Here is an 18,921-nt window from a genome sequence, read left to right on the forward strand (position 1 = left end):
TTCCTTTTGTTAATTATTCAGCTGTAAATCACACACAAAATGCTTAGGCTTGAAAAACTGTTCTAATTAAGTAAAACATTTCTGTTTATTAGTGCATTTCTAAATTTATACGTGGGAATACCATCACCTCCAGCTGCCTCCTGACTCACTGCTGCAGGATGGAAAGCTTTTAGTGCGGTAATAACATTATGCAACACTGCTGAGGAGGGTCTTTAACACCTGAAAACAATAAGTATCTTTTTAATTTGTTTTAAGTGACCCACGTGGTCGGTTCTGTGCGATGGGATGGCAGGACAGCAGCACTTTTCTCTCAGGAGAGCCGAGGCATTGTTGCCAACCCAATGCATTTAGATTATTTATTCACTCAAATATTCATCTGAAACCCCAAATCCTGCGTGTAGAGGGGGCAGTTCTGCGGGGGGAAAGTTCCCCAAAGCCCAGCCCTTCCACAGGCGATGGATCCATCCCGAGGGGAGCCGCAGTTCAGCTCATTCCCTGCGAACAAACGCCTGTTGCGGGTCAATCTGGAGAGCTCAGAGTGGGAACCCCGCGACGGCCGCGGCACAAAGAGGGGCACAAAGAGAAGCCCCGGGGGATGTGTCCCTGTTTGCTGCTCTCCGCTCCCCACACGGACCCACAGCCACCCCCGCGGGCACTGCCCCGCTCCGGCTCTGCCAGCCCCTCCTTCCCTTCCCTTCCCTTCCCCCGGGGCGGTGTCCGTACCTCGGTCCCCGCCGCCTCCTCGCTCCTTGCCGTCCCTCACGGGCTGCCTTTCCCTGAGGGCGGCGGCGGCTGCCCCGGGGCTGTGTGGGGACGGGCAGTCCCTGCTCCCGGGGCCGTGCGGGGAAAGGCTGAACCCGTTCCCCGGGGCCGTGTGGGGACGGGCGGACCCCGCTCCTTTTCCCCCTCCCCAGGGGTGTGTGGGGACGGGCGGCTCCCGGTTCTCTGTTCCCGTGTGGGGACGGACGGACCCCGCTCCCGTTCCCTGGTGCCGTGTGGGGAAGGGCAGTCCCTGCTGCCCGTCCCGTTCTGGTGGGACGGGCGGGCCCGCCGCCCTTCCCGCTCCCGGTTCCCGTGTGGGGACAGGCGGCTCCCGCTCCCGGTTCCCCGTTTGCCTGTGGGGACGGGCGGTACCGCCGCCGTTCCCGCTCCCCGGGCCCGCCCGCCGGCGCTTGCCCCGGGCCCGCCCCGCGAGAGGGCGCTGGCGGCGGCCGCGGCACCGCCGAGTTTGAAAAGTGCCGGTCCGGGCGGTCCGGGCGGCCCGGGCGGAGCAATGGCGGCGATGGCGACCCCGCAGGTGAGCGCTGAGGGCCGGGGGGCGGCAGCGGGGAGAGAGCTCCGCCTCGGGAGAGCGGGGTTCCTGTGCCTTTCAGGGGGTTGCTGTGCCTTTCGGGGGGTCCCTGTGCCCTTCTAGGGGTCCCTGTCCCGTTCTGGGAGTCCCTGTGCCCTTCGGGGGGTCCCTCTGCCTTTCGGGGGCTCTCGGTGCCGTTAGAGGGTCCCTCTGCCTTTCGGGGGTCCCTGTGCCCTTCCGGGGGGTCCCCGTGCCGCTCGGAGGTCCCTCTGTGCATCCCCCGCCCCTCCCCGCCTTGTGCGGGTCCCCCATCCATCCATCCATGCCCCGCCAGGAGCGCCCCGCGCCCCGCTCCGCCGGGAAGCGGCTGTGCTGAGCGGCTTGGAGGGTGTGGGGAGCATCGGGATCCCCTAAAAACACTCCTGTCCGCCTGAGGACAGTGGGGCGCGAGCCGGGCTGGTTCCCGCTGGGGGCTCGGCGTCGGGGAGGTGTGGGAGGCGAGGCGGCTGGCGCGGGGCCGGGAGGGCAGCCGGGCTCCGTGCTGGGAAAACATCCGTGTCTGGAACGAGCTTCCCGGAGAGGGGGAGATGTCCTGCCCGCCTGCCTTGAGGAGAAAACTTCAAGCCTAATCTGGGAAAGAAGGGACGGAGAGAGCGACACAAAGAGCGCCAGGGCCGCCCCATCCCGGTGCCTCCCGGGCTCGCTCCGCGCCGCTCTCGCCCTTGGAGCTGGGAATGCCCCGGGCAGCCCCACAAATGCCTTTTTCCAGAGTCAGCGGTGGCTTTTTCTGCTAAGGAGTGACTGTGTCTGGCATGAGGCTGCACGATGCAAGGCTTATCCCTGGGACACAAAGTTATGGTTAAAGGTGGGATTTAAGGTGTCCTGCAAGCACGTGTGGACTGCGGGAAAGATGCATCCCAATTTATTATAAATTATAAATCAATTCCTGTGATAGTGGTGACAATGTAAGGGCCAGGTCTGCTCCGGGCTTTGTGCAGGTGAAGCTCATTGTCAGGCTGTGTATAATGGATGGGATGGGATCTGATGTCCCCTCCCTGGCTGCAATCCGGAGGATTAAGAGTAGCTCTGATATTGCTGAAATTTTTGCTATGAGGAAGCGGTCTGGACACTTGGGTAAGACACGAGCCTGGCGGAAGCCCTGGGTGAGCTCTGGCAGCCTCGCTGAGCTAATTTCAGCTTGTTTGGGTGTTTCTGTGCAAGCTGTAAACGTGTTTCAGGGTTGTGTTGGAGACTGACCTTCTCATGGATTCCAAGAGCAGCTGCAGCTCGGGCTGTGGCAGTGCCCTGACACCCCACCGAAATTCCCGAGCCAGAATGGAAAACAGATCAACCCAAATGCAAATTCAGCTTCTCCATCCTCTTCAATAATGGACTATTTAATCCTCCTGGTGCAATCAGTGTCGGTGTTGTGGCACACTCTGATCCGTAGGGGAGAAGAAGGATTTAGTAAAGTGTATTGTGCTTACAATCTAAATATATTTATAAAATTAGCATGGTGCATTAACTGATATTCAGATTAGCTTTTGGCAGAGAGTGATGTGGAGGAAAAATTGCTGTACCTGTTTTCTGAATCAATAGCCAGGTCTTCATATTCAGCACCACTGCTCATTCCATTGCTCTGAGGGCACCTGGAAGGGATTTGCTTAGTTTGGATTTGCAGAGTTTGGATACAAGATAAATTTATATGCTTTTATTAATTATTTAAATGAGGATTGCAACCAACAAGCTCCTTTTAGTCACTTGCTACAGAGTGGATAAAGAGCTTTTTGATTTTCCAACTTAGAGCTGGTAAAGGTTGCCTGTGACTCAGGAACTCCATGATTCAAGTTCTTCCTCACAAAACTTTGGATGTTTTTCAAAGCTCTGGCTTAGTTCCTGGCTTTACTAATTGGGCGAGAACTTCCTGGAATCAGGATGTTAATCTGAACCTTTTTGTTTTGTTACCAATCTGAACAACTCCTATTTTGGTTATTGTGGCCTAAACTTGGCTTTAGGCCAACTTTTGAAATTGATTTTTCTTCCCCTTTTTCCTTTTGCTATTAAATTGTAGAAAAACTGATGGAGGATGTCTGGTTGGGTCTTTGATTAAGGAATTGTTTCTGGCCTGGGTTTTGGATGCGCAGCACGCTCTGAAAGTGCAACATTGTACACGGGTAACACAAGACCAGTGTGGTTTGTTATTGGAAATGTGGTCAACTTATTACCGGGTCTGAAAGCAAGTGGGGATTCCTGAGTCCTGTCTTTAGTCACTGATGTGCTGTGTGACATTAAGCCGGTTACTGTAGTGGTGCTTGACCATTTCTTTTGCATTTAAGCAATGAATATGAGTCATTACTGTATTCATTGCTCTGAATGCCTTAAAGCTTTTTCTTCCTGTTGAAGAAAGAAGCACAAGCTCTTGCTTGGATCTGGTGTCAGGTGGCATCCTCAGGGATGCTTTGCAGCTCCAGTCTGAGTCTGGTGTTTATTTGTGCAGTGAGATAAAACCTCTGCTCTGCCCCAGCTGGGCAGAGTCTGTGACAGAGCAGCTCTGCCCAGGCCTTTTCCTGAGCCACGTCCCACTAGAACAAGTGCTATTGGAAATGATGTAAAGCAAAGCCCAGAACAATTGTAAATGCTGCTAACACAACCCAAAATAACCAGTGTTTAAAGTGGCCTTTAGAGAAGAGAAACTGAACACCAAATTAAGGCATGTTAAGATTAAAGCTGTGTTCTGTCCCTTGCAATTTAAATGTAGGTCTGGTCTTCTTGAAAATTTGATGGAAAGATTGGCTTCAGAATTTCTGAATGAAACGAAGGGTGGAATCTTGTGAGGGTATTGCTGTGTCATAGAAATGGTTGCACTATATTCTCTCTGAAATCCTCTTGCCCAACACTCTTTGGCTGCAGGGCAGCTGCCTCTTGCAGCTGGACAATGGTGGGAACTTAATGGATCCAAGCTTCCAGCAGAAGCTGGAGGGTGAGAAGGAGCTGCTTCGCAGGGCTATACAGAAGGAGCTGAAGATCAAAGAGGGAGCAGAAAACCTGCGCAAAGCCACGACTGACAGGAAGAATCTTGTTCATATTGAGCACGTGCTCAAATCTTCCAACCGAAAACTGGAGCAGCTGCACTGGGAACTCCAGGAGCTCAATGCAAGGATTGTAAAAACAGACAAAGAGGAGAGCAAGACAGGTAGGTCTGGGGGCATCACTGACAGGGGAGTTCTGTTACAATGCTTCAATGCTTATGGATATTGAATTGATATTTTCCTGTTGGCTCACAAGTACTGGGAGCTTCTTCTGTTGGTTTTTAGCTGATGAAATGATCTGTGGTGTAAAAAGTTGGGAATGGCACAAAAAACGTGAAAGGGGGCAGTATGAGAGAGAGAGCAGTGTAGGGAGAAAACCATCCGAGAGTGGTAAGTGTGGGCAATATTCAGGAGTAGGCTGGAGGTGGAATTGAAGAGGTTTGAACAGAGTTTCTGTCAGTTGAACATCCAAGTGTCTCTCAGGATGAATGAGTATAAAATTGGAAGAGTGCTTATTAGGACAGGTTAATTGATTGACTAAGAAATATTTACAGATGTGAGCCTGAGCTTCATTTGATACAGTGTTTTAAGTCACTTTTGTAGACAAGACCTTTTTGTACCTTACTTTATAGACCAACTTCCCTTTATAGAATCACTCATCTATAACCCAGAGAAATGAAATGAGAGAAGATGACTGATGGTATTGGCTCTGTTGTTTGTGCAGATGGATCTGTATCTCCAGATCCTTGTCTGTGGGAGAGAAACCCAGACCCCATGGCAAGGAAGGTTGAAGCTCTGAAAAAGCAGCTACATGTTGAAATGAAAGTGAAACAAGGTGCTGAGAACATGATCCAGTTGTACTCAACATCCAAGGTAAGCAGGAGTAATCAGCCATTTTGGAAGATGGATTCTTGGATTAAAATTTGTATTTAAGGTCTGTACCCCAATCTCTCTCTGATAATTGGTGTGAGAGAGAAATTAATTTCCAAAGCTTGCCAGCTGAATCCTTGCTTTGTAATCTGGGTCTCAGCATAGTGACAGCACATCATGGTACTGCACATAAGAGGCACGTTCAGTCACTGACTTGAGAACAGAAAGTTAGCAAAGCACTGGGACTGCACACTGAGTTGGTGTGATGTTTGGATGTCACTGAGTTGTTTAGGATAAAGCACAGCAGTAGTATGGAAGAAAACTTTTCAGAAGTTTACTGGATTCACATTCATCCCACTGTTTGAGTTTGGCATAATCATATTTAAAAGTCAAAGGATAATTTAAAAATTTTAAAGCCCAAGCTTATTAGGAAGGCCAATTCAGTTATTTGTTCAAAACCCCTGCTTCCAGAACACCATAAGTGCCATTAACCAGGAAACAACAAGTCAGTGACTACAGGGTTTGGTATTAACTGGACATGTCCTTGACCTGTCCTTTCCCTCTGCAAATGGAGATTGTGATCTCAGTCCTTGGTCTTCAGCGGTGCCTCCTTTACATAACCACCCGTGTGTTCCATTCCAGAGTCACTTGTGACCCTTCTTGCAAGCACCCCCTCACCCTCACATGTGAGCACACCACTGTTTCCCATTTTTAATGGTCATGGTTCTCCCTCTACACCTGCTTTCCCTTGGCAGGAGCGGAAGCTGCTGGCGACGGCTCAGCAGATGCTTCAGGACAGCAAGACCAAGATTGAGATAATCCGCATGCACATCGTGAAAGTGTCTCAGGCAGCAGGAGGGATGGAAGATGCTGTGGATCCAGCAGGTAAAGTACCTGAAGTAACTGATACAGCCTAGAGCAGAGGCAGCCAGAGCTGTAAGATCCACATTACTCAGTCCATCTTCATCCTTGCCATGTTCTGTCTGGCCAGTGAGGGTGGGGAGCACCATCAGTGCGTTGGAGCTGCGTATCGAGGAGCTGAGGCACCACCTGCGCATCGAAGCTGCTGTTGCTGAGGGGGCAAAGAATGTGCTGAAGATCCTTGGAGGGAGTCGGGTCCAGGATCGCAAGTTTCTGTCTGAGGTAAGAGAATACTGCTCAGGCCTTCTTGGGTGGTTTCATGCCTCAGCATTAGCAATTTAGTATGAATGAATTACTGATTTAGGAAGTTCCTGTCTCTCTGTGAGGACAGACTGATTGGGATCACTTTCCTTTCTAGGGATAACCTTCCTTCCTTTGGTACAATTTCTCAGGAACATCAGACGTGACATTGATGAAGTGCTCAAGGTCTATGGGAAAATATTTAATTCTGTTTATTAGCAAGATGTTGTCTTGTGTTTTTTTAAGCTTATTTCAGTTGATAAAGGGTTAGCAGTACCTTGCCTGGGACTGTACATGAGAATTTTTACCTGTTTTCTGTTCCACTTCCACTGGTAGGCTCAGGGTCGTTTGCAAGAGTCCTCTCAGAAGATTGACCTGTTGCGCTTGTCCTTGGAACGTCAGCTCAGTGAGCTTCCTCCTGATCACCCAAAGAGAGCCCTCATCAAACAGGAGCTGGTGAACACCTCCTCCCTGGGAGCCCGGCATGGCAGCATCCAGCCCACCCCAGTCATCAAACCTACAGCCCTCACAGGTACAGGGATCCTACCTGGCATGCTGTTGTGAGAGGGAAAAATGAGCTGTGTTTTTCTCACTGTTGTAATGTCTCTTGTTACATAGACATTGGATTTGATAGGATCTGGACTTAGGTCTTTTTGGCTAGGCAGAGCTTTCTGATCATATGGATGTGCAGTCTATGAACCTGGAGTCAGGAAATCATGAATCTGAGAAATTCTTGGAACTCTGTGAGGACAGGCTTGCTGGAATCACTTTATCTTTTACATAGTAATGTTTCTTACTCTTCTAAAATTCCTCAGGAACACTAGAAGTGAGGCTGATGGGGTGTCAGGATCTACTGGAAAACGTTCCGGGGCGTTCCCGAATGACTAGTTCCTCTCCCATCTGTGGCAGCCCAAGTGATCTGAGGTCCCTTTCCCGGACACGAGTTGGCCTGGGCATCCATGGCCGTGGTGTTGCAGGAAAGTGCCTGCGGAATGAAGAGCCATGCAGTGAGTATGGGGTTCCCTGCTGGCCTGTGAGTGGGATAAGGGGGATTCTCATCATGGTACCACGTTGGCCTGGTATGAGTGTTCTTACAAGAAACCTGGTCTCTGAAAACTGAGAGAGAGAGTGAATTGTGTCCTAGGACTGTCCTGGAAATTACATTTGATTTAGGTGTTCACCTTCAGTGTTAGTTAGAGGGTTTCTTTGGTAAAAGAAACGTTTTCTCCTTTGTCCAGATGAGGTCCTTGCTGTGCTCAAAGTGGACAACAAGGTGGTTGGCCAAACAAACTGGGGACCAGTTAATAACCAGGCATGGGACCAGAGCTTTGTCATTGAGCTGGACCGGGTAAGTCTGCCCCAGATTCCTGTACTGTGTTTGTTTTTCTGTTTCTCCTTACCTGATTTGCTTGTTTAGCTGCCATTCCACTTGATTCAACTCTGTGTTGCTGCTGTCCCCGTGTCCTTTGATGTACCAGTTATCTCAGCCTTCCCCTGAAGGCAGAGCATCTCTGCCAGACATTCAGCCTGAGCAGCATCTGTTGTCCTTCTCTCCTTATCTGAGCAGTTTTATTTCCTCTTATCAGCAAAGTGGCTCTCAGGGAGTTCTAAATGGGGAGCCAAAACAGCAACCTCCAAAAGGGTCTGTAGCTAAGAAAATCTGAAAACATCAAAAGCAGGGAAAAGAAGGACTAAAGAAATTCTTTATACATACTCCTTAGTTTACTGATTTACTTTTTCTTTTACAACAGCATGTGTGTGCCATTTCCAGAGCAGGGGACAGGATGTAACTCCTCTGGTTTGTTTGTTTTTCTCCCCCATCCCACCAGTCTCGTGAGCTGGAAATCGCAGTGTACTGGAGGGACTGGAGGGAGCTCTGTGCAGTGAAGTTCTTGCGTTTGGATGATTTCCTTGATAACGAACGTCACGGGATGTGCCTCTCGCTCGAGCCCCAGGGGATGCTTTTTGCAGAGGTATAAATGTAAGCTTTGTTTCTTTTTCAGAGAACTCAGTTTAGGGTGCCTGCCTTGAAAGCACCTGTCCAGCCCAGAATACAAGCAGTGGAAGCAGCAGTAATCTAGAAGGGTAGAGTGACTCCTGAAATCCCTTTACATCAATATCCCACATAAGAATAAGGAACAACACGATATAATAGATGCACACGTGCCATAGCCTGGAGTGACTCTTCAGCTGCTGCACTGTAATTATGTGTGTGTGTGCTGAGAAATCCATTGGTTTTTATTTGCTTTCATTATGAATCATCGGTGACACTTTAATTAAACATAGGGCTTAATGGTCAGGATTGAATCACTGTAGAATCAGAGATCCAAATTCCCTCTGGCTACGCTTATTTTATCATCATTCTGAGGCTAATAATACTTTAAAGTACTGTCAGTGAAGAGATCATCTAGATAATCCCTGAAAAGCTTCAGTACTTCCCCCTTTGTGTTGTGATGAAAGTTCCTGTGATTGTCTTTCCACAGCAGGATCTGGACCTCATGCACCAAAATTTGCCTCCTCTCCCCGCATTCTTGGTTTTTTGTGGTTATTTTGTTGTGATTTGTTTTGTTATTTCTGGTTTTTACTTCTGTGCTGTGAACTCTGTGTGTTACCCTCTAAATGGATATGTTCTTTATGTATGGCTTTACAAATTAGATACGTTTTTTTGGTATAGGAATCAGCTTTAGTTCTGGGGTGTTTCTGTGTTCCAGGTAGCAGAAAATTCCAAGAGCTAAACCCACAGCTGAGGCAACAGCTGTTTAGAGGGTGGAACCAGAATAGTGCAGTCTGGAGTCTATGGGAGTGACTCCTGACTTACCAGACAGATAGGAACAGAGAATTTGGTGAGAGAACAGGCATGTGGGAAGGTTTGGATTTACAGTTTAAGTGATGAAACCTGACAAATCCCTATTGCTTCTCTGACAGGTGATGTTCTGCAATCCTGTCATTGAGAGGAAGCCAAAGCTACAGCGACAGAAGCGCATTTTCCCCAAACAGAAAGGTGAGGGGCTGGAGAACTGAGTGCTCACTGTCAAGGGAGTGGAGACAAGGGCAGGGGTTTCCCATGCAATTTGTGGACATTAAAATGCCTGCTAATTACTATGTATGTGGAAGTTTGTTTAGTCACAGAAGTGCAGGCAGCCTGGCTGAGCACAGTCTGTACTGTGACATTGTCACGGTGTCGGTATTCACAATTAGCATTGTTAAGAAGATATAATTGATGGTTATTTAGGCTCTGGGGTCTCCAAAACAAGAAGGTCATGGATCTCTTGGAGCAAGGAGGGCCACAAAGGTGCTCAGAGGGTTGGAACCCCTCTGCTCTGCTGAGAGCTGGGGCTGTTCAGCCTGGAGAAGAGAAGGCTCCAGGGCGACCTCAGAGCCCCTTCCAGTGCCTAAAGGGGCTTCAGGAGAGTTGGAGAGGGACTTGGGACAAGGGATGGAGTGACAGGATAAGGGGGAATGGCTTCCCACTGCCAGAGGGTGGGGTTAGAATAGATAGCAGGAAGAAATTCTTCCCTGTGAAGGTGGTCAGGCCCTGGCACAGGTTACCCAGAGAATCCATGGCTGCCCCATCCCTGGAAGTGCCCAAGGGCAGGTTGGACAGGGCTTGGAGCAACCTGGGAGAGTGGGAGGTGTCCTTGCCCATGGCAGGGGATGTTGGAATTAAGTGGTTGTTAATGTCCCTTCCAACCCAAGCCATTCCATGATTCTGTGATAAGATCCAGGTCTCAAACTGTACTAATTTTAACCAGCAATGGTGTTACTGATGAACAGATTTTGTAAGGTTTTCTGGAAAACTCTGAATTATAGAAGAGTGTAGCATGACAGGCTATTGACTGTCTGTCAAGTCTTTAAAGCTGGTATTTCAGATTTATAAGATTTATGGACTGGAATAACTTACATACTTTCTTTTTTTCTCTGCAAATTCTTTCTTGTGAAACTGAACATGGTAAAACTTTACATAGTGAGACTTCTTGGCAGTGGGAATAAATGAGATTTTATATTTATGTTCTTCAGAAAGTAGCAAAAATAATGAAAACATCTCAAATGTCTTACTCTTTCCAAGACATTTTCAGAAACTTCAGTTAACAGGCTGCATGATTAGAATGCAGTGTTGAAATACAAGAATATCTGACTTAAAAGAATATGAACTTTTAACATCTAATGCAATTTCGTCTTGAGGATTGTTATGATATTACATGAAGCTGAACTTAGGTGAAATAATGGATCTCTTTCATCATTATTATTAATGATGAATAAAATCCATTTTCCCAGGTGTGGGCTGCCTTTTGGGGTAACCCGTGGGTGTTTGGGTGAAAACTGCAATTTAACAGTACACAAGGCTGTAATTTGTGTGTTGTAATCTCAGTGGTGTTTTGACTCTCCTCCTCCAGGGAAGGAATTTCTCCGAGCTCCTCAGATGAACATGAATGTTGCTGCCTGGGGTCGCCTGATGATGAGTTTCCTCCCTCCCTGTAGTTCCATCAGCACTCTGAGCCCCCCCCTTCAGGACCCCACTCAGACAGACTTTTCTCCAGTTTCCCCACAAAGTCCTGCTGATTCAGTGTCCAAACTGAGTAGGTGAGTCCTGTTCTGAGTGTTGCTGGATGACACTGCAATGGGTGTGGGGTAGATATTAAAATTCTGATGGACCTTACTGAGGTGGAAGGGAATACTGAGGAGAAAAATGTATCTGTCTACACAAAAAGATGTACAATTTCTGTGCTGTGAAGCAAAGAAAGTTCCACTCACTCATGGAATGTCTTCACCAGTGCAAGGTCACCATGTGATTGTTGTGATAAAAATGCACTCTGCCTTCATGAGTACACACACTCCAACCGTTGGCACTCAGAGGGGGCATAGCTGAGCTTCTAAATATGCTGTAGAAAAAAGTTAATAAAATAAATTGTTTGGAATTAATTTTTAAAGAATCAGTCACTCTCTCAAGTGATTATTCCCACTGATACACAAGACCTAGGAAAGAAAAATAATTGACTCAGCTATGGTGTTGCTACTAAAATAAGGATTTCCTTTTAATTCTTGATCCTAGTGCCTTATTTCTACACACCTGTGTTTAATTGGTTTTATAGCATCAGAGAGCCAGCCTTGGAATAGAGTCTAATCAACTTCTAATTAATTTGGGAGACCATACATGTGTTGTTGGTACTTCACAGACTTCTGTGTGTCTCCGAGTCCTGTTGTCCAGTGATTTGGGCTGAGCTAACACAGCAAAGGTGACACAAAGGTGTCTGTGTACAGTGCTCAGCCCTAAGGCAAAGTCTCCTTCAATTCTGCCTTACAAATGCAGTGACTTCCCTGTGGCCAAATTCACCTTTGCTGATGAAGCACCACCCAAACCTCCACGCCTCTTCCTGATGGCCAACTCCAAGGAATCAACACCATCTCCTGCAGACTCTCCGGTAATCACCTAATGGGGAAATAATTGGGCTAATTGGGAAACTTGTCCATCCTGGTTGGTGTTCCTTCAAGACCCCGTTCTTGTTTGTTTATTACTGAAGAAATTCACTCTACTTTTAGCAAGCACCTCCTCATTAACTGGCTGATCTCCAGGGACCTACTTTGGCATGGAGGCTTCACAAAGAGTTGCACCTCTATTTCTCTCTTTTCTTCCTCCCTTTTTTTTTTATTTATAATTTGCTTTTCTCGGAGAAGTAAAATGGGAGGTAGGTCAGCTTTGGGAGTCCAGGGCAAGAGTACAGAACAGAGAAAGCAGGGAAAGAGGGCCAGGTTTTAGGACAGGTGAAGTTATTCATCATTTAAAAAATGGGCAAAACCAAGAGCAGTTCTACTTTTCTGTCAGGAAGGAGCAGGAGAATTGCTTTGAGTAGTAAAATGGTTAACGGCCTGTGTTCTACCACATCTTGCCCTTTCTCATTTGGCTTTGGTAATAGAGGAAACAGCATTCTTTCACCATTATGACTCTTTTGATGTGAGAGGCTTTTTTTCTAGGAAGGAAATGTTCTACCCTAGAGTTTTAAAAGTGTTTATTTTAAAAGGTTTGACCCTATAAAAATACTGTACGTGGGAATAGTTTTGTGTGTCCACAGACAACCTGTTTTCATGCTGCTTCCCCCTGAGTGGAGGTGATGACCCACTGCAAGAACTTGTCTGTGGTTATGCTGGATCTTCTCAGAGGAGAAAATTTGGATGTGGGTGTCCAGGTCAGATTCCAGAGAATGACACACTGTATTTGTTTTTCTGTTTCTAGTGCCTGAAGAGGCTGCATGTTGAGGAGAAGTCCTGCGGCTCTGCTGTAACAGGATTTCCAGTCCCAACATCTCCAAGGTAACTATGGACAGCACTGGCTATCTTGGGTCACAGGTTAAAGAGTCACTGGGTTGAAATTTTTGAGAGCATGCAGCCTAAAATTCTGCTCAAGGTGCGCTCTGGTTTCTTAGCACCAGATTCTTAGTGCTGGGTGTGGACAATACCCTAAAAGCTCTTCATTCCTCTTACTGGAGGAGTATGGAGTGTCTCTTGCCCTTTAAAATGATCCTGAATTAAAGCACATAAGGTGTAGGTTGTTTTCTTTAAAAAAAAGAAATTCTTTCCTGGCAATTCTGTAGCCTGAATTTCCTTGAGAACACCTTATGTCGGACACTACATTCTACAGCACCTCTTTATTCAAGTACTTTTTTCCAGCAACATGTTATGTCTGTTGTCTCAGTGTGTTTTATTTCCAGTTCCTCTTTGAGAACTTCTTTTCTCCTTATGCCCTTGTCCTGCCAGCGCTTTAGACAAGCTCATGTCTGATTCCCACAGTTGCTGCTGAGCCTGCTGAAAGGAGTGTAGGAGAAATTGAATTTTTCCACCCCAGGGATGGGGGTGGAGGGGAGCTAATCCTGTTATGGGCAGTGACAGAGAGAGCAGCCTTGGAGAGTCAGAATTGTTGCCAGTACAGATGGAAGTCAGACTGCTGCTCCTGGGAGCACTTCCCTCATTTTAAGGCTACCCGTTCCTATTTTCAGTGGCAGAACAGCAGCATCAGGCCTTAGTTGTGAGGATTTCTGCTTAGGTGAGGAGTGGTTGGCACAGCTGTTTGCTTGCCCTTGTGCTAACCAGAGCTCCTTCCCCGAACACAAACACACACTCCTTTGTTATCTGCTCGTGCATCTCCTGGGGATTGTCTCGGCAACTTCTCTCTTGGTCTGCAGGAAAAAGACAGTTCAGCTCGAAGATTTTCACTGCATTGCTGTGCTGGGCCGTGGCCACTTCGGGAAGGTACAGAAGGACACTGGGCAGGAGGGCAGTGGGGCTGTGGTTGTGAAGATGGGGCTCTGCTTTGGGGTCTGAACAGAAGTGTTACTGTACAGGAGAGATTTGTAGCAATGCAGATACAGAACAAACCCAGCCCAGCTGCACAAGGAGCTGAAAACTGTTATTAACAGTGAAAACTCCTGAAGATTTGTGGCTTCAAAGCCCAGAGAAAACTGCCCTGGGAGTGCTGTGTCATTTCATAAAGCACACCATTACCATTCCTTTCATTATCATGAGGGTCACGAGTGGAATTGCTCCATTCCCAAGATCTGTGTGCGTAGTTCTACTGTGAGAGCTCTGAGGAGCTCCTAAAGCACTGGGCCAGCTGTGAGAGGGACATAACTCACCCTGACGTCCCTCTGCACTGCAGCAGCACAGGGAGCAGAGCTAAAGGGCTCTGGTTTTGGAGTTCCTTGAGCTTGGTTTTGAGGATGATTGTCTGGAGTGGATGGAAATGATTCATGTCAATGGGAGTTAAGTAGTCTAATAAGAAAATGTGAGATTTTCTGTTGTCTTTCAGGTACTGCTGGCCCAGTACAAGGCAACTGGGAAGCTGTATGCCATCAAAGCCTTGAAGAAAAAAGACATTATTAGGAGAGATGAAATTGATAGGTGAGCTTTGTTTAGCGATGGTACTATTGCCAGAGGCTACATTAACACACCTGTAATCATGTGTATGATGTGTACTGGTTGTGGTACTATTAAGGTTAATTATGACCTTGAGTCTTGGGTAAGTAAAATCAGAACAAGGAAAATTATAAGGGTGTCAATTTTTGTAAGAATGACACATGAAGAACTCTCCAAAACTCAAGGTTTGAAAGTATGGCAGATAAATACTTGCATTAGCCCTCACTTTTTATTTCTCTAACTGATGATGTGAAGATTTCCTCCTTCATCCTGTCTTGCTCAAAACAGGCTTTTCTGGCAAGTTTTAACACTGATGTTTTTATCCTTTGACTCCTGGCAGCCTGAACTGTGAGAAGCGAATATTTGAAGTGGTCAATTCCTCTGGTCACCCATTCCTTGTGAACATGTTTGCGTGTTTCCAGACCCCTCACCACGCCTGCTTTGTGATGGAATACACTCCAGGGGGGGATCTGATGATGCGCATACACGAGGATGTCTTTCCAGAGCACATGGCACAGTGAGTTGGAATTAATCTACTCTCCAGGCACTATAAGTTTTTAACTCGAATCTCATATATATTTCCTGATAACTATTTCTGTCTTTTAGGTTTTATACAGCCTGTGTAGTCTTGGGGCTCCAGTTCTTGCATGAGAAGAAAATTGTTTATAGGTAATGCAGCACTCTTTAAGTTTAGCAGTCTGAAAGTTGATTTCTCCTGTAGCTGTGTCTGGACCTCACTGTCTTGCTGGGGTTTCTAATCTTTCTGTCTCTCTTTATTTCCCCCACTGCCTGTTGCTATCAGCATGTTCATCGTGCTCACAGTAAAGAAAGTCACCTAGAAGCAATTCATCTGGCATGTTGCAGGTGATTAATTCTCTGTGACATGTCAGTTCATTCTGGGGGGCACCTGTAAGTCACTGCTTGCCTTTTTACTGTGGTAGTCAAGTAATTTGTCATGCTGTTGTGGGAGCTCTTTTCCAGGTGAATAAGTCCCACTCAGCTCCAAGCTGTTTGTGAGCCTTTCATTTAGAGGATAATATCAATAAATTTAGGGGAATCTTCCAAATAATACAGGATTTAAACCAAATGTAGACTTTACTCAATTTAGGTTTTATTCTTTTTATTAACACTACCTTCTGCCTCTTGCAACAAAAATATGTTGGTTGGCACTTCAGCCACTGTTTTCTTTCTTCTCCTTTGCCTGCAGGGACCTGAAATTGGATAATCTCCTTTTAGATGCTGAAGGATTTGTGAAGATTGCAGATTTTGGATTGTGTAAGGAAGGTGAGTGAATGAAGAAGCTGAAATGGAGCCATGGAGATCACTTTGGGATCTGGGCTTTTGTAATCTTGTCAGAAATAGAGGTATTGTGTGTAACTTGTATTAATCCCCATTTTAGAAATGAAACCAAAACCCATCAAAAACAAAACAAAAAAACCTCTAACAAACCAAACAACAAGAAAACCTCCTCCATCTGGCCATAGTGAACTTGGGAAGAGCACTTTGTCCTTTAATCTTCAAGAAACTTATGAAGGCTTTTAAAATGTGCTTGTTTGTTGAAAGGATCCAGAATATATAATACTATAAAATATGTACATGAATAAATGAGCAGCAGAATCTGCAGGAGGTTTTCCTGGGTTTGCTGTTCATTTAAGCAATGTCTGTACATTGGTTATTTGGAGCTGTTGGGGGTCTTGGGTTTCTCACTTCCTCACTGGCATTTACAAGCCTTGATGTTACCCTTGCCCAGGTAAGAGCAGCAGGGGATGAACTGCAGCTTTCAGAAGGTGAGGCTGCCTGTGAGCCACTCAGTAATGTGGGCTGCGTTTTACAAGTGTCCTTTTCCTACAGGAATAGGCTTTGGGGACCGGACAAACACCTTCTGTGGCACCCCCGAATTCCTGGCCCCAGAAGTCCTGACAGACATGTCGTACACACGGGCAGTGGACTGGTGGGGACTGGGTGTGCTCATTTACGAGATGCTTGTTGGTGAGGTAAGGCCACCTTTCCTCAGGGAATCTCACTGCCCAGCCTTGGGGACCTGCCCACCTGAGATGAATTTTTGCTAAATGTAGCCAAGTATTTATCAGCACTTCAATTGCATTTTTCTCATTCATTGTACTTGTCAAACGTTAATTAATCCATACAGCTCCCTGCTATTCTCACCCCTATTTAATAGTGAGGAGTGGGTGGTATTTGGATTAAATAAATGTCCCAATTGCAGTCACCATTCCCTGGAGATGATGAGGAGGAAGTCTTTGACAGCATCGTCAATGATGAAGTCCGGTATCCACGATTCCTTTCAGCTGAGGCACTTTCCATAATCCGGAAGGTAATGGGCTTGGTGGGTCTCTGAGAACCTGAGGAATTTGTATTTGCTGTGTGAGTGGATCCAGAGGGACTCTGTTAGGACTGGATATCATTTCTGTGTATAATCTGGAGCTGCCTACACAGACTAAGGAAACATTTACACATATTTTTCCTTTCCATCTCTTTACATAAAGGTGGTTCTTCTGTGTAAGGATGACTAAGCAGGCTGCTTACAGTTCCTGCTAAGTCTGACATGGAAGTGTGTTGGTTCAAGGGCAGGAGTGTCAGAGCCATTCAGTGGAGGTGGCTGGATTCAGGGCTTGAATGTGACCCCTCAGTCACAGGTGCACAATTAAGCTGAGATGCTTCATGCAGTTTATAGCAGGTATCTTATTGCTGTTGGCAAGTTGTTTACAAGGAACTAAGTCTGAGCTATTTCTAGCAGATGATGACCTTGGTGCAAAGTGAGAATGAGAAGATACCGAGGGATCATTCCATCATCTTTCTTTTGTTTTTCTCTCTGGAATATTATTTCTGTCTGTCCGTGTTCCTGCTGTTTAATTTTGAATTGATATTTCTGCAGCTGCTTCAGAAATGTCCGGAGCGTAGACTGGGAGCAGGGGAGAAAGATGCTGAAGAGATTAAAATCCAGCCTTTTTTTAAGGTAGGAACTCCCTTTATCCCTCTCTCTCACTTCTTGTGTCTGAGCTGAGAGTGATGTGCATATTTCCATTAGTTATCAGTGAAGTCTTAAGGATAGTTTCTGTTGCACCTTATTGTTCCATTCAGGACTATGTTCCAATTCATATTTGAAATGACATCCCACGTGTGTTTTCTGGGATCTGTAAAGCTGCCAGAGCCCCTTTATTATTTCTGATTGTGCTGTTTCTGTGTACAAATCTGCCCGACTTCAGAGACACCAACAAATACTCCTTTTTAAATGAAACCAAGATGCCATCAAGGGATGACAGTGATTGTCAGTCAGTCTATTTGATGGCACCTACTCTTGTCAATCTGGCCTGTTCCCTTCCTTCTCTTCCAGGGAGTGGATTGGCATGCCTTGCTTGGCAGGAGGCTGAAGCCCCCCTTTGTGCCCAGACTGAGAGATCCTACTGACATCAGCAACTTCGATGAAGAGTTCACCTCCCAGAAGCCCCTCCTGACTCCCCCCGAGGAGGTCACTGTCCTCACCCGGAAGGAGCAGGCTGTCTTCAAGGACTTTGACTTTGTTTCCAGACACCTTTTAGGTGTGTGATTCCTGGGCTGTATCAAACAGGAAGAGACTGTTACCACCTTGAGAGAGCACAGAGAGGACTTGGCATGGGCAGTGGAAAAGTCAACAGGATCCATGAACAGGTAGTGCCGATGGCCCCAGGAGGAGGTGCCCTGCAAGCTGAGCTAACCTGCTGTGGGTTTTGCAGCCTCATTTGTTGGAGGGACACTGGATGTCCATTATCTGTAAGGAATAATTAATGTTTGACTGGATATATCATCTGCTGTCACTGAATATAGATGGAAATTTGGAATTTAAGCTGGACTTCATGAAATCAAATCAGCTCTGCAACCCAGTTACTCTTTGCAAAAGGCCTAAGTAAGTAGTGTGGCTTTTAAAAATTGTAGAGTAGCAGGGTAGTGGCAACTTCCCACCTATTTTCTAGAGAAGAGATGCAGCATTTCGTCCTGGTAATGCTTTTATGCCATTGCCCACTCATAAATATGTATATGCCAGGAATGGATTTTAACACAACCAAGACAATGATGTTTTATAATGATGCAAGTGATTTATCTTAAGGAAAATTACTCTTTTTCTACTTCTTTAAGGATGCCAAATCTTAGCTATTGTTTTTAATGATATAAAACCCCACAGCTTTGCACATGTTTTTCCTTTTTTGAAAATAAAGATACCTTTCCATATAGTAACTGTTCAGCTTTTTATCACCTGAATGTGTGACATCAGGGCTAACCACACTCTGCTCAACAGGCAGGGTTTTATTTTGCTCTGTAAATGTCAATAGTAATATTTTCTCTCTTCCTTCTCACTCAGGTTGTCTGTGTACACATTGCATGGTGTCATCAGCTGGCACATACCAATGACTGCAGTCAGGTTGTTTCTCCACAGATTTTATCCATGTGTATATTCTGTGTCTTCTTTGGGGACAGCCAAGTAATGACTGTGTTAATATTGGGAAACCAGCGAGCTAAAGATAATTTAATGTGCCTAGTAGTATATCTTGTAATTATACTTGATAAGATACATTTTTATCTCTTAAATTCATAATGTTACCTTGCTGGGCAAAAAGGGAAGGGTCTCAAGAGGTGAAGCATCACACTGATGCAAACAGGGACACAATCACT

At 46.2% G+C, this 18,921-nt stretch overlaps 1 protein-coding gene across 1 annotated transcript; it reads left to right on the plus strand.

Annotated features, from left to right (window-relative positions):
• The first annotated feature begins 1,068 nt into the window (after window positions 1–1,068).
• Window positions 1,069–18,523, plus strand: PKN3 (protein kinase N3). The gene is made up of 22 exons (XM_071574191.1): window positions 1,069–1,297; window positions 4,202–4,484; window positions 5,045–5,193; window positions 5,946–6,075; window positions 6,182–6,333; window positions 6,688–6,883; window positions 7,167–7,358; window positions 7,590–7,699; window positions 8,181–8,324; window positions 9,277–9,352; window positions 10,746–10,932; window positions 11,660–11,771; window positions 12,581–12,657; window positions 13,527–13,593; window positions 14,150–14,241; window positions 14,597–14,773; window positions 14,863–14,925; window positions 15,464–15,540; window positions 16,108–16,250; window positions 16,481–16,588; window positions 17,150–17,230; window positions 17,609–18,523. The coding sequence occupies exons 1-22, from the start codon at window positions 1,274–1,276 to the stop codon at window positions 17,819–17,821; spliced, it is 2,853 nt and encodes a 950-aa protein (XP_071430292.1). The 5' UTR covers window positions 1,069–1,273; the 3' UTR covers window positions 17,822–18,523.
• The last annotated feature ends 398 nt before the right edge of the window (window positions 18,524–18,921 follow it).

Source organism: Pithys albifrons, chromosome 20, assembly GCF_047495875.1.
Source record: "Pithys albifrons albifrons isolate INPA30051 chromosome 20, PitAlb_v1, whole genome shotgun sequence".
NCBI lineage: Eukaryota > Metazoa > Chordata > Aves > Passeriformes > Thamnophilidae > Pithys > Pithys albifrons.

Coding starts and splice junctions, on each gene's coding strand:
- PKN3 (XM_071574191.1), top strand. CDS start 1,274: ATGGCGGCGATGGCGACCCCGCAG. Junction 7,359..7,589: donor GCGGAATGAAGAGCCATGCA/GTGAGTATGGGG, acceptor TCCTTTGTCCAG/ATGAGGTCCTTGCTGTGCTC. Junction 17,231..17,608: donor AAATCCAGCCTTTTTTTAAG/GTAGGAACTCCC, acceptor CTTCTCTTCCAG/GGAGTGGATTGGCATGCCTT.